Source organism: Belonocnema kinseyi, chromosome 9 (assembly GCF_010883055.1).
Source record: "Belonocnema kinseyi isolate 2016_QV_RU_SX_M_011 chromosome 9, B_treatae_v1, whole genome shotgun sequence".
In the NCBI taxonomy this organism is placed as follows: Eukaryota; Metazoa; Arthropoda; class Insecta; order Hymenoptera; family Cynipidae; genus Belonocnema; species Belonocnema kinseyi.
In genome coordinates, this window is record NC_046665.1 from 58,652,411 (window position 1) to 58,666,022 (window position 13,612).

General features: G+C 30.6%; 1 protein-coding gene across 2 annotated transcripts in view; it reads left to right on the forward strand.

Moving 5' to 3' along the window:
* Nucleotides 1–13,612, forward strand: part of LOC117179803 (esterase FE4-like) — a 28,842-nt gene that overhangs the window by 12,338 nt on the left and 2,892 nt on the right. The window contains exons 5-7 of one of the 2 annotated variants that reach the window (XM_033371923.1): nt 9,119–9,475; nt 9,565–9,686; nt 11,614–11,909. In XM_033371923.1, coding sequence (XP_033227814.1) covers nt 9,119–9,475; nt 9,565–9,686; nt 11,614–11,909 — 775 coding nt within the window. The remainder of the gene's footprint in view (nt 1–9,118; nt 9,476–9,564; nt 9,687–11,613; nt 11,910–13,612) is intronic. The other variant, XM_033371924.1, reaches the window with a different exon arrangement.

A 13,612-nucleotide genomic window follows, 5' to 3' on the forward strand; every position in this document is an offset into this window, starting at 1 on the left:
CTCTGCGATTGTCCACAAAGAGGGTCAGGTAGGAGGGTCTAGACAAAGTCAATGTGGACTAGGGTGTTCAAAATTTGTTTTAATTTCCATGTATATCGCCCACAAATTTGTTCGCATCCAAAACAAAATAAATACGTTAAAAACATGACATTTGAAGGTTCCGCAAGACTCGTGATGTTTAACACGTATTTTCTATAATAAAAAAGTGATTTTGTTCATCTAATTCAGAATAATCAATAGTAGGTGAATCGAGGTGAAACGCAACATTTCTCTTAACAATTTTCTATAGATCACAAAGGAATAATTATTTCTTAAATATCACCGCCATATATCATCATCCCCATAAATCGCAAATAAATTCCTCACGCGCTTCTTTAGGATCCAACAAAATATACTAATGGGGCAAGACTTTTAAAATTAAAGTTTAAAGCATCGACGGCTGTCATTTGGTGATTATGAATTCTCTTTTTATGAAGCTCCTTCGGCTTTAGCGAACACATTCTAATCACGTATCTCATGCTTCACACTTGATTTCGTCGAAAATGCGAAAATTTCTACATTACTTTCTTAATGATGTAACTTTTTTGTTAACTAGCGTGAGGTAATAATATTGTGTCGATGGAATGACGGTGCTGATCTACTAGTGATATGGTACTTAGTTTTTTATTATTAAAAAACAAGCTTTCGCTTGGTGACACCAAGCCTCATCAGGGATACATATGCAAGTAAAACTAATTACCTATTGGAAAAGAATTTTTAAAGATAAGACATGTTCGTTAAAAATGTTAGGGAAAGATGTTCTATGTGATTATGTGTGTTATTCTACTTACATTTGTCGTTATAATAATAATTTAAGATAAGCATTAATGGAGTTTCTTTATGTAACTGTAATATTAAGGTGAGGTGCAGAAAAACTTTTTAAAAATATGTATCATTGTTTTGTTAACTAATAAGATAAAAAGACGTGTGATACTTCCTCCTGGAAATACAGTGCATTTTAGTGTTAAAAATAAATAAAATTGTGGGCAGCACTCCTCATCACCATGACTGCATGTCCAGGAGTGAGGTTATATTCGTTATTATGCGGAGAGAGAGTATTCTACTAGGCAGTCTGATAAGTATCTGAAAATTCTAAGAGATGGCATTAGTTATCACTAATGTGAAACATTTTCGTTGAGCTTGATCCTTCAAATGACGCCTGTCAAAACTTCAGCCATTTATGTTTACGCATTTACAAGTTACAGCACTGAGAAGCGACTAACCTCCGAGTTTTTTTTAATATGGAAAAATCTGAGTTTCGAGTTTTGATGAAACACTACTATCTTCGCAAGAAAACGATATCCGAGACCAAGGCCAAGCTGGATAAGTATTACCCGGACTCTGCACCGTCGATTGGAACGATTCATAAGTGGTTTACCGAGTTTCGTTGTGGCCGTACGAGCACAGTTGATGCTGAACGATCTGGGCGCCCAAAAGAGGTCACTACACCAGAAAATGTCGAAAAAATCCATGAAATGATTTTGAATGATCCCAAAGTGAAATTGAGAGAGGTAGCTAATGCTGTAGGCATATCATTGAAACGTGTGGGCAATATCGTGCATTCAGTTTTGGGCATGAAGAAGCTCTGCGCGCGATGGGTGCCGCGTTTGCTCTCAGCAGACCAAAAACGAATTCGTGTGACAACTTCCCAGCAGAATTTGGCATTATTTTCGCGTAAGCCGACCGAGTTTTTGCGCCGATTTATAACCATGGATGAAACCTGGATCCACTACTACACTCCTGTGTCAACGCAACAGGCAAAACAGTGGGTTCCACCGGGCTAAAGTGCACCGAAGCGTCCAAAAACGCAACAATGGGTCGGAAAGGTTATGGCCTCCGTAAGCTCACCGGTAAGCGTTTTTACTCAAATGAGGAGCTCATATCTGAAACTGAGGCGTATTTTGGAGACCTTCCGATCGAGTACTTTTCGGAGGGTATCAAAAAGTTATAAAATCGTTTGACTCGCTGTATCGACCTAAAAGGAGAGTATGTTGAAAAATAAAACCGACTTTGGCCAAAAAAACGTCTCCGTGTTTCATTTTTCAGGGACTTATCAGACTGCCTAGTATGTTCGCTAGAGCCACCTATGCCGCAGTTTGAAAATTATACATATAGCGGGAAAAATTTGATTTTATAACATAGAAAATATACATGTTTTAAACGTTGTTAGTAGATAGAATTAAACTATGGTATATATCGCAGAGGAAATCTGTGTCGGAACGTTTGTTGGCAGAGTTTTGATGTTTCACAATTTGGAACATTTCTTTGAAAGTGCGTTTTTTATAATTATTTTCGGTGCGCAAAATTTTAGCTTTAGGAAAGTCAAATTGGTGGTATAAAGAGTGTGAGTGTGAAACCAGAGCAGTGCCTCTAGAATCTTTTTTAAAGTCGTTCTTATGTTCTCTAATTCTATCTTTAAAGTTTCGTTCAGTTTGGCCAACATATACACATCTGCACTCACATGGAATGCTGTAAATAATATGGGTTTTTTTTCTATATTGGGGTTATATCTTTGTTTTTTATGAAACAATGAAAAGGATCTTTATCGCATTTGAAGGTAATTAAAATATTGAAATCGATAAAAGTTCTTTTGTAGAATTTCGAGAGTTCATTGATAAAAGGTTGTGCGATAAGTTGATTAAGATCGATATTTGGAGATCTGTTTTGCGTTTTAATGTATGAGTCTTGGTTTTTTTCTTGTAAATAATTTAATCTTTTATTAATATATTTTTTGGTTAAGCTGCTTGGGTAAACGTTATTCTTTAGTGTATTTTCGACGATTTTAAGATTTTGTGCTTTAAATTGGGTATCTGAGAGTGTGACGGCTCTGTCTACTAGACTGTTTGTAACAGAAATCTTAACTTTAGTTGCTATGTTAGAATCGAAACTAACGTATCTCCCTGACCATGTTTCTTTACGGAAGCAGTTAGTTATAATTTTACTGTAGTTCTTGTGTAAAGTGATGTCTAAGTAATTTATTGAGTTGTTTTTTTCTATTTCGATAGTGAACTGTAATGTAGGATGGTAGAAATTAAAAAGGTTTAGTAGGATGTCAATTTTGTCATCAGGGACACATGTCAGAATGTCATCGACGTATCGAAAATAGAAGATTAATTTAAAAGGTAGTTTTTTGAGGATATCTTTTTCAAGTCCTTCCATTACTAAATCAGAAATTATACCGGAGAGAGGGGGTCCCATGAGGGTACCAAAGATTTGTTTGTAATATTGATTTTGGAATATGCAATATGCGTTGTCTAAACAAAATTCTATTAATTCTAAAAATTTTTTAATTGGTATGTTGGTGTGTTCTCTGATTTTAAACCAGTTAGTTTTTATATTTTTTAAAACGAGTTCTTTAGGAATATTTGTGAATAAAGATTTGGCGTCTAGAGAAATAATTTTGTAATTTATAGGGATTTGAATATTTTTAATTTTTCCAATGACATCCCAACTATTTTTAATGCTTGATGTTGTTTTTCCAATTACTAATTGAATGAATTTTCCAATATATTTTGAAATTTTATAGATAGATGATCCGATGAAGGAAGTGACAGGTCTTAGTAGTATGTTTTCTTTATGGATTTATGGTAGTCCGTAAAATTTTGGAGCAATACCATTGTAGCTTTTAAGGAACTTAGCTGAATCTGAATGTATAAAATCGAGTTTCAAAAGTTTGGAGATATGTTTATTAAGTTCTCTTTGTATTTCTTGTGTCGGGTCTTTAGTTAATTTAGTGTATGTTGTAGTATCTAATAATAGAGTTTCACATTTTTTAGTATAATCTGTTTTGTTTAGGACGACGGAAGTATTACCTTTATCAGATTTCGTGACAAATATGTCATTGTTTTGTTGTAAGAATTCATTTGTTTTAGTTCCAAGAATTTCAAGTTCAGATTTAATATTGTTACTGTAATTTTTATTGAGGTATTTTTGTAAGTTATTCGAGATTTTAGATCAAAGTTCGGTTCTTTTTTCATTAGGAATTAAATCAATTTTATTTTCTATGCATGCAAGAGTTTCTTCAACAATAGATCCTTTATTTTTATCAGAAATGCAAAATTTTTCTCCTAGGCTTAGAAAATAACCTACATCTTTAGGAATTTCTGTTTCAGTGAGATTGATGAGCCATTTTTTGTTTGGTCGTTTTTTGGAGTTGATGTCATAGTATTTTTTGTGAGCCATTCAAATTTCGTTATCGATTTTTCTATTAAGACTTTCTCAAAATTGTTAATAATATTGTTTTGACAAACAAAAAATCTTTTGATTAGTGGTTCTTTATCTTCAATATTTAGGAGTTTCATTTCTATTTTTTGTATCTCGCTTTTGACATTTCTGATGCTAAAATTTACATTCGTGATCTCTAATTTTAGAATTCTGATTTTAAAATCTATGCAGTTTTTGTTAAAATGACTTCTACATTTAGGATTATCGAACTCAATACTAGGTTGTAAATTAATGATATGTGCGGGAAGATATCCTTGAGAACGGCATCTTAGTTGAAAGCGATTTTGATTACTTAACTTAGATAGGCTTTTCTTTTTTTGAATCCAGGTGCGTAAGTGTAAGATGATCTCTTCTCTCTTATCTTATTAGTTACAAAAGCAATGATACATATTTTAAAAAAGTCTTTCTAAACCTCACCTTAATATTACAGTTACATAACGAAACTCCAATAATGCTTATCTTAAATTATTATTATAACGACAAATGTAAGTAGAATAACACATATAATCACATAGAACATCTTTCCCTAACATTTTTAACGAACATATCTTATCTTTAAAAATTCTTTTCCACTAGGTAATTAGTTTTACTTCCATATGTATCCCTGATGAGGCTTGGTGTCACCAAGCGAAAGCTTGTTTTTTAATAATAAAAAACTAAGTACCATATCACGACTAGTAGATCAGCACCGCCATTCCATCGACAGAATATTATTTCTACATTATGTTTAACTCTATATTTACTGCAATTTGTGTCGTTTTTCAATAAATTTATTTGTTTTATACTCAATTTAGATGTAATTGTGGCGAAAAATGTGGTTAAATAAAAGGTTATTGTATCTTGTGTCCATTTGCAAAAAGTTTTTTTTTCTATTAATATATTTTTATAACCAGAGTTTATAACAAACTTGTAGATATCTTTTTTTAAAAAACTTTTGTCTTTAAATTTTGTTCGCCCCTTGTATCGTTTTTACAAAAAAAAAATTAATTTAAGTTCTTATATTTCACGATTGAAAGAAAATCTACTCGTCCTATCTAAAAATGAATAATAACATATTTATAAATCTTTTTGAGGTGAGCACTTTAATCTGTTCATTTCATTTTCGTACCTTGTGTCGTTTTTCGAAGAATTTAGTTTTTAAGTTTGAGTGTAATTTTATACGATTAAAACAAAAACTACGTGTCCTATCAAAAATTATTCATACCAAATTTGAATCAATTTTCGCTATTTTTTGAAGGAGCAACTTTTATCTATTCATTTTTTTCATAGTTTGTGTCGTTTCTCCAAAACTTTAATTTTTTTACTTTTAATGTTGTTTTTTACGAATGAGAACAAAAACTATGCGTCCAATCGAAAAGAGATTAATCACAAATGTGTAAATCTTATCAGGATTCGCAATTTTAGTTAATTTTTTTTCTTATCTTGCATAGTTTCACCGCAAAATAGAATTTTGGTTTTTTCATTATTTTCTGTACTATAAAAATTTGAGTTTCAATAATCAATGTTTTTCTTTTATGTACTTTTTTCATATCTTGCGTTGATTGGCTTTAAATGTTCATTTTGGTTTGTTTTTCAAGGAGTTTGAAAATTCTGTAACTCTAATAATTTTCTTTTTATTAAAAAAGTCATGAGAATAAATTTTTCTAGTTTCCAAGTAATATGATAACTGTACACAGAATTTTTAAATCTTGACAAAAATAGTCTCAAATATTTTGAAAATGCGCTCAGTTTTTAAATTGCCATCAAAAATAGCTTGTTTACAAACTCTTTCTTTCTCTTAAGGCCTTAAGAAAGTGAGCCAAACCAGAATCCAACCTAATCAATCTTTCGAAAGTAATCGTGCTCACACAATACAGACTACAGAAATACAGACACCTTCGTGAAAATAGTTTTTTCCGACTCAGGGGGTCTCTAAAAGTGGAGATTCAATGAAAACCGACAAAGTGAAATTTTTGCGTAAAACCAATACCTTCTCATCAGGATGATAATGTAAAAAAATTAGGAGAATCAGTCAATAGGGACAATAATCATTGCAATCTAAAAGTGAATGCAAAATTACTAAAACTCTCAGCATAAATTTAACGGATTAACCGGTTGTCTTCTACCTACTTTTAATCGTCGCGTCGTTAAGTGAGGAACCTAATGCAGAATATTAAAATCAAATTCCTTAATATTTAAATCATTTTTTATTTCTCTCCGCTAGCTCTAATCTCTAACATCAGGAAAGTGACAGGCACTCAATCTAGATCCTGAGCTCGTTTCTGTGTTTACGCTGTTTACAGTATCGTCCAAAAAATAACTCTCTGGACCTCCCTTTGTTTTCCGGTTGTGCACACCATGAAATGCATCATATTTTTAATTAATAGAAAAAAGCAAGAACAAGATCATTTAAAAAAAACTCTCTGTTTGATTTTCAATTTAGACCTTTGTATTATGTGGCAAAAATATGAAATGAAACAATTCATAATTATAGGAAAATGGTTTTTTTGTGTAATACATTGACTAAGATTCAAGCCTGAGAAAGCGCCGTAATTCCTAGCAGGGTTTAAAATTTCCTGAAATTTTTTAAGGTTCGAACACATTCAGGTTGTCCTAATAAGGGAAATAAACTTTACAATAAATATACATTTCATAAGGATCCACGACTTTTATTTAAATTATTTTTCAATACAACACTAAATCTCAAGGTGTTAATTTGATCAGCAACAACAATATCTAAGAATGTTATGTCTTTTTATATCAGTAAAGAATTTCATATCAATTGAATACTGCTGCAGAAAAAATGATACATTCAGATTTTGTGCGAACCAATAATTATGATGATTATTATAATTATGAATTTAAATTGTGCTAAATTGTGCTAGACTTGTGCTCATTTGTGCCGTAAATGGTTTTTTGAAAAATAAAAAATTACGGGCACAATTTTTTAAAAACGATTTTTTTTGCTAGATACGCAACTTCTTACTAGAGCAAAAGGAAAAATTGTACTAAGCCGCTGAAATTATACACAATTTTGTGCAAGAAAGTAAAATTACAAAAACCTAACTGTTAAAAAACAAAAACCAAAAAAATTTATTATTTTTAAAATTTTCGAAAAACTAACACTTGTGCTAAGTTGTGCTCGACAAATGCAGTCTTTCTTCCCTTTAACAAAATTACTCGAGATCAACAGTTCTCATATGAAAACTCAAAATGTAAACTCAAAAAACATAAAAGATCCAAAAATAGTCGAATTTTGAAAAAATGAAACTTATGCTGAGTTGTGCTCGCCAAATTCAGTCTTTATTCCCTCAAATAAAATTACGTAAGATCAACAGTTCTCATATGAAAACTCAAAATGTAAACTCAAAAAACATAAAATGTAAAAAAATAGTCAAATTTCGAAAAAATAAAACTTGTCCTGAGCTATGCTCGATAGATGCTGTCTTCTCCAGTAAAATGCTTTGACTTGAGTTCGACTTGGTTATGTATTGAGTTCGTCTTCAAAACATCGATGTCTGGCTGCATCTCATAAATGAGATTAAAATTGATGAATAAAAAATCTGTAATTATTAAGTTAGGTATTTTTAATTAAAAAATTCAGAATCAGTGCGTCTGAACGAGTATTAATCTTTAAAAATTTTCTTTCTAGAAGGATTTCCTAAGCTGTTACAAATACGTAAAAACAAACACTGTCGTTAGGGTAGATATACGCACTGAGTTATAACTCACACGTGTTGGGGTCATAAAAATCCGACTCAAGAGATAAGTTTATGTCTTCAAGACACAAAAACTTGTCGCCAAGACGTAAATTGAAGTCTGGCTCCGTCTCAAAACTGAGACATGCTCAAGTCGAACTTTTCGACTTCAGCATGTCTGGATTAGGGGCAATTCAAGTCGAACTCAAGTCGAAGCATTTTTTATCGGGTTTATTCCATACAACAAAATTACGTGAGATCCACCGTTCTCATATGAAATATGAAAATGCACCTAGAACTAAAAAAACATAAAAGATCCCAAAATAGCCTAATTTCAAAAAACTAAAACTTTTGCTGATTTGCGCATCCGTTACGCTATTCAAAACAGCGAAAATCACACCGAAATTATGATTGGTTAATTACACTGCAATTTTGAACAATATATTATGAAAATCATTTAGTCTTTTATGTATAGTTATTATTAAAATATAAACGTTTCGTATTACAAAACGCAAATTCTATCATGTGAATATCTGTGTGTTATTTTTTGATATTTATGTTTTTTTGAGTTTGAGGTACATTTTGAGTTTTCATATGATGACAGTTGATCTCATGTAATTTTGTTAGAACGAATAAAGACTGCATTCTTCGAGCACAACTCAGCAAAGGTTTTATTTGTTCGAAATTCGACTATTCTTGGACATTTTATGCTATTTGAGTTTACAATTTGAGTTTCAACATGAGAACTGTTGATCTCACGTAATTTTCTTAGACGGAATAAAGACTGAATTTGTCGAACACAACTTAGCACAAGTATTAGTTTTTTGAAATTTTTAAAAATAATAAATTTTCTTGGTTTTTGGTTTTTGTTTTCTAAACGGTTAGGTTTTTGGATTTTTTTATTGTTTGTGCAATATGGTACATACTTCGATCCGCCTAGCACAACCTTTCTTTTTTCTCTAATAAGAAGTTGCGGATCTAGCAAAGAAAAAGTTGTTTCAAAAATTGTGCCCGTAATTTTTGATTTTTCAAAAGACCATTTACGGCACAAATGAGCACAAGTCTAGCACAAGTTAGTAAAACTTTAATTTTTTGGAATAAATAAGTTTGGGAATCTAATTTCCGGGACATCGCGAATAATGCTGTAGAAAGTTGCCATTATGAAAGTTTGTTTTCAGGGCTGTTTAATCAGTACATTTTTCAAAGTGGGAGCGCACTTTGTCCTTGGAACTATCGAAGAAAAGAAGATTTTAAACCAGACATAAGAAAAATGGCCAAAAACGTTGATTGTGTCACAGAAGATTCTAAAGATCTTATTAAATGTTTGCGAGAAATTAATTTTGAGGCTTTGTTGACTGCCACTAAATCAGTTAAATCAGCACTCGACGAATTACCCTGGAGGCCCACCGACGAGCTGGAATCAGAAGAAGCCTTTTTAACTGATAGTCCTCTGAATTTAATAGCACAAAATAAAATGAAAGATCTTCCTTTCATTTGTGGAACGGTTAGTAATGAAGGAATCTATTACACGAAAGGCAAGCTAAATTTTCAATAAATAACCACTGTAAGACAAAAACTTAATTATCTGTTTTAATTTTCTGAAAGTATATCTTATCAATTGCAGAATTATATTCAAACCCATCATCTACTGCAATCCACACTTTTTACAATAACCTTCCAAATAAAAATGAATGCATTAAAGATTATTATTTTAAGGAATCCATTTTGACTAAAAATGAAGCTACGGTATGTATGTTCTATATGGTTCTAGATTTTCATCAACCTTGAAAGGCAATCTCTAAATTCAAATTGTCCAGATGACAAGATTCAACGTCCAAAAGACAAAATGAAAAGATGCTAACTTGCATGGCAAACTTTCGAAGCTCCAATATCCTATATAAATTGTATTGGGTACATCAGTTCCCCTAAAATTTGTGGCACTTTTTTATTTGTTCTCCACGAATTAGCGTCTTTTCCTTTCTCTCCTCGAGATGGAACATTGTCATTTAAATACGTTGAATTAATCGTATACTTATTTTTATAAAAGCAGAGCTGTAACTAGGGTGTTGCCGAGTGTGAAACAATTCTGATAATCCGCTGGACCGTTCGCTGGACCATTCGATTAATCCCGAGTAGTTCACTTGTAATTAATATATTTAGTTGTTGATCACTAGTAATCTGGTATAATCCAGAGTAGTCAACACGAAATTTAGGATAATCCATTTATAATCCAGTAATCCACTCGTAATCCAGATATTTATAGGTAACTTAGGTAATCCTGAGGGATATCCCACTCAGGATTCATTATTACTAATGTAACCCAAGTACATAAATTGAAGGTCAGAGAAATAATCCAGGTAATTAAAAGTAATTCACATATACATTCCAAATAGTTTTCAATAACTTTGTTGAATTTTTGTATTTTTGTTGAACTGCTTGAAAATTCAACTATTTTGCTGCAAATTGGTGTAATTGGTTAAAGTTCGCATTTTTTGTAAAAAAAAATAATCTTCTGGTTTAAAACTATATCATACGAGTTGAAGTTTTGTTTTTTTTGTCATAAAACCACGTTTTTAACTCAAAATTTCACTGTTACATTTTCTATTGTAAATTTATGTTTTTAGTTCAAAATGCATGCATTTTGTTAAGAATTGTTCTTTTCTGGTAGAAAATTAAGCTTCTTGGAATAAAATACAACTAAATTTTTTTACTTATATTGTTAAAATCAATATTGAAGATTCTTACTTTTTGTTGAAAATTAATCTTTTTTAAATCAAAACGTAAATTTTAATTTGAAAATTAACTACTTTATTAAAGGTTTATATAATTTGCAAAAGATTCTACAGGCATCGCGCAATATTTTCAAATTCAATTCGAAATGTCCAAAGTTTAAACCTCTTTTAAGATTTTCAAATATTTGATATATTATATTATTTATATACTTTAAATTTTATTAGCTGTCCTGGAATTATAAAGTATTTCAAGGGATTTGTAATTATAAAGGATTTCTAAAAAGACTTTAAGGATTTATAAGGTTTGAATGGTCTTCAAGAAATTGAGAGATTTTAGGATATTACACAAGATTTCAAAAATGTAGAAGGATTCGAAAATTTAAGATAATTGTAAAAAGTGTCTAGAGAACTTCAGGCAGTGAATGAAAAAGAATGAAATTTTGAGTTACTGCTAGGGCTTTTTATGGATTTCATAAGGTCTCAAAGAATTTCAAAGATTTAAAATATTAAAAAATTTTTTACGAAATTTAGAAATATTTTAAACGTTTTAAGATGCTTTGCGGTATTTCACAAGTTGGAGGAGGTTAATTTTTTTAAAGGATTACAAATATATAGTGTATTTGATGAGATTTTAAAGAATTTTGTAAAATTGTCAAGGTAGCCTTTGGACCGGGAAAATAGAGTGAATTCATTTTTATAGGGTATTTTTGTAGGCTTTTAAAAGTTAAGAAATTAAAATTTTGAATAAAAGCTTCTTAGTTTGATCAACTGTAAACATACATTAATTAATGTTTTTTAATTTCCGAATACTAATAATTTAAAAATAGTTAACTTTACAAAACGATTTTGAAACTGTTCCAAATTGGTCGGATAATTTCCGAACAGAACTCGTATCGATTATGATTTTATTTGCAAATATTAATTTTTTCTCTTTTTTACAGTTTCTGAAAAATTTGACAGACTTTTTAGGTGACAGTAAAATTACGTACCCTATGAAAGCTTTGATTGACAAGGCAGCCAACACTACGAAAAGTCCTTTCTATGTTTACAACTACGGCTATCATAGTGATTCGAATGATTTTGAGTTGAGATATGGCATAAAGCAAGAATGTGGAGTTGCACATTCAACTGAACTTCTTTCTCTTTTTGATAAGGAACCAATGCGTCCTATTTCTGAGCGGGATGGATATATGATAGATGTAATGGTAGATTTGTGGACATCATTTGCAAAAAATGGGTAAATTACAAAAATTTCACGGCAACACATTTTTTTGTTACAAGAATTCTACAATTTAATCCGATTATAATTACAAAATAGGGACCATGCATAAATTAAGTAACATATTTTTTGCCAATTTTCTAATCATCTCCTGCCCCATTTAACCAGTCGTAACAAAGTGGTGTAACCACCCGCCTTAACTTCGCCTCATGTTACGTAATTTTTCCAAATATTTTCATCCATGTCTTATTAAATACAATTTATTTATCTTATTACCTGATAAACCTGAATTACTAAATTATTTTAAGTTTCTGAAAGGAAAAAATAAAATTACAACAATATGAAAAATGCAACAAAGAAACTATACTCTTCTTGAAAACTAAAACGTGTAAAAAGCTGTGTTATCGGGTAAAAACAAAATTAATCAAAAACCTAATTTGTTATGTATAATAACCTACAAATTTTTAATACAAAGAAATTAGACCGTTTTCACAAATATTTCGTCAAGTTAATTAAGTTTATGTTTTTTACCGAAGGTTTTAGATATTTTTACTTCCTGTCTAATTTTTCGCCAAATCTAGCAAACGAGATTATTACTAAAATACTATAAAACTTCCTGAAATCCTGTGAAGTTTCAAAGAATATGATGATATTTCTTAAAATTTCCTAAAATTGAAAAAAAATCCCTCGAAGCTTTAAAAACGAATCGAGATTCCTTGGAACCCTTTAAAATCCTCCAAAATATTTGCAATGCTGTTCAATCTTTTTAAATCCCTTAACATTTTATGTTGATATCTTGAACATTCCTTTGGATTTAATAAAATATTTATTATTATTATTTTATTATTTAAAACATGGACGCACCAAAAGTAAAATATTGCGAAACGCCTTCAAATGCGTGAAAATCTCTTTAAATATTTTAAATAGTTTGTAATCTCTGAATTCCTGGGAATAGATTATTTGAAATTTTATTAAACTATTAAATTGAAAATCCAATGACCCTACATTTTATAATTACCGACAATTGCCAATAATTATCCTAAAGTGTGTAAAATCCTGCAATCTCCTCACGCTCTTTGTATCATTAAAAAAAATGCAATCTATAAACCAATTTTAAATATTTGAAGATACCTTAAAATAACTTGAAATATTTTGAAATCTCTTTAAATATGGTAGATCCTTTCAAATTCCTCAACTTTTGTGAATAAATTCTTTGGAATTTCAATAAAATATTACAAAATCCTTTTCAATCTCTTGAAATTCTAAAAAATCAAAAATATTAATATTAATTTTTAGAATTTCTATAATACTAAAAAAATACTTCGTTGGTATGGCTTTTTACAGAATAATATAAAAAATAAAATTCTGATCTAATTATACTATTATAAATCCAAAATTCGAGAACGAGGTCTCAAAATTGTATCCTTTCTTTGAGAAAATTTTTGGTGTTAATATATCTTCTTTATAGAGATTGAGAACTTATTTTGGCCACACATTCAATATACAAACATATATATATATATATATATAAATTTGTCATAAGGACAACCGCAGGATTTCGCCGGGAGCGGGTGCTAATCTGAAAAATTGCACCCGCTTCCAGCGAAATCGCGGAAAAATTCAGCCATAACCACGTCTCACAACCGTGAGATAGGTGGTTACAGTCTGTAAAGGAATCAATACGACGATCCTGCAAAAGCCTCGTGGACCCTAAGAACACG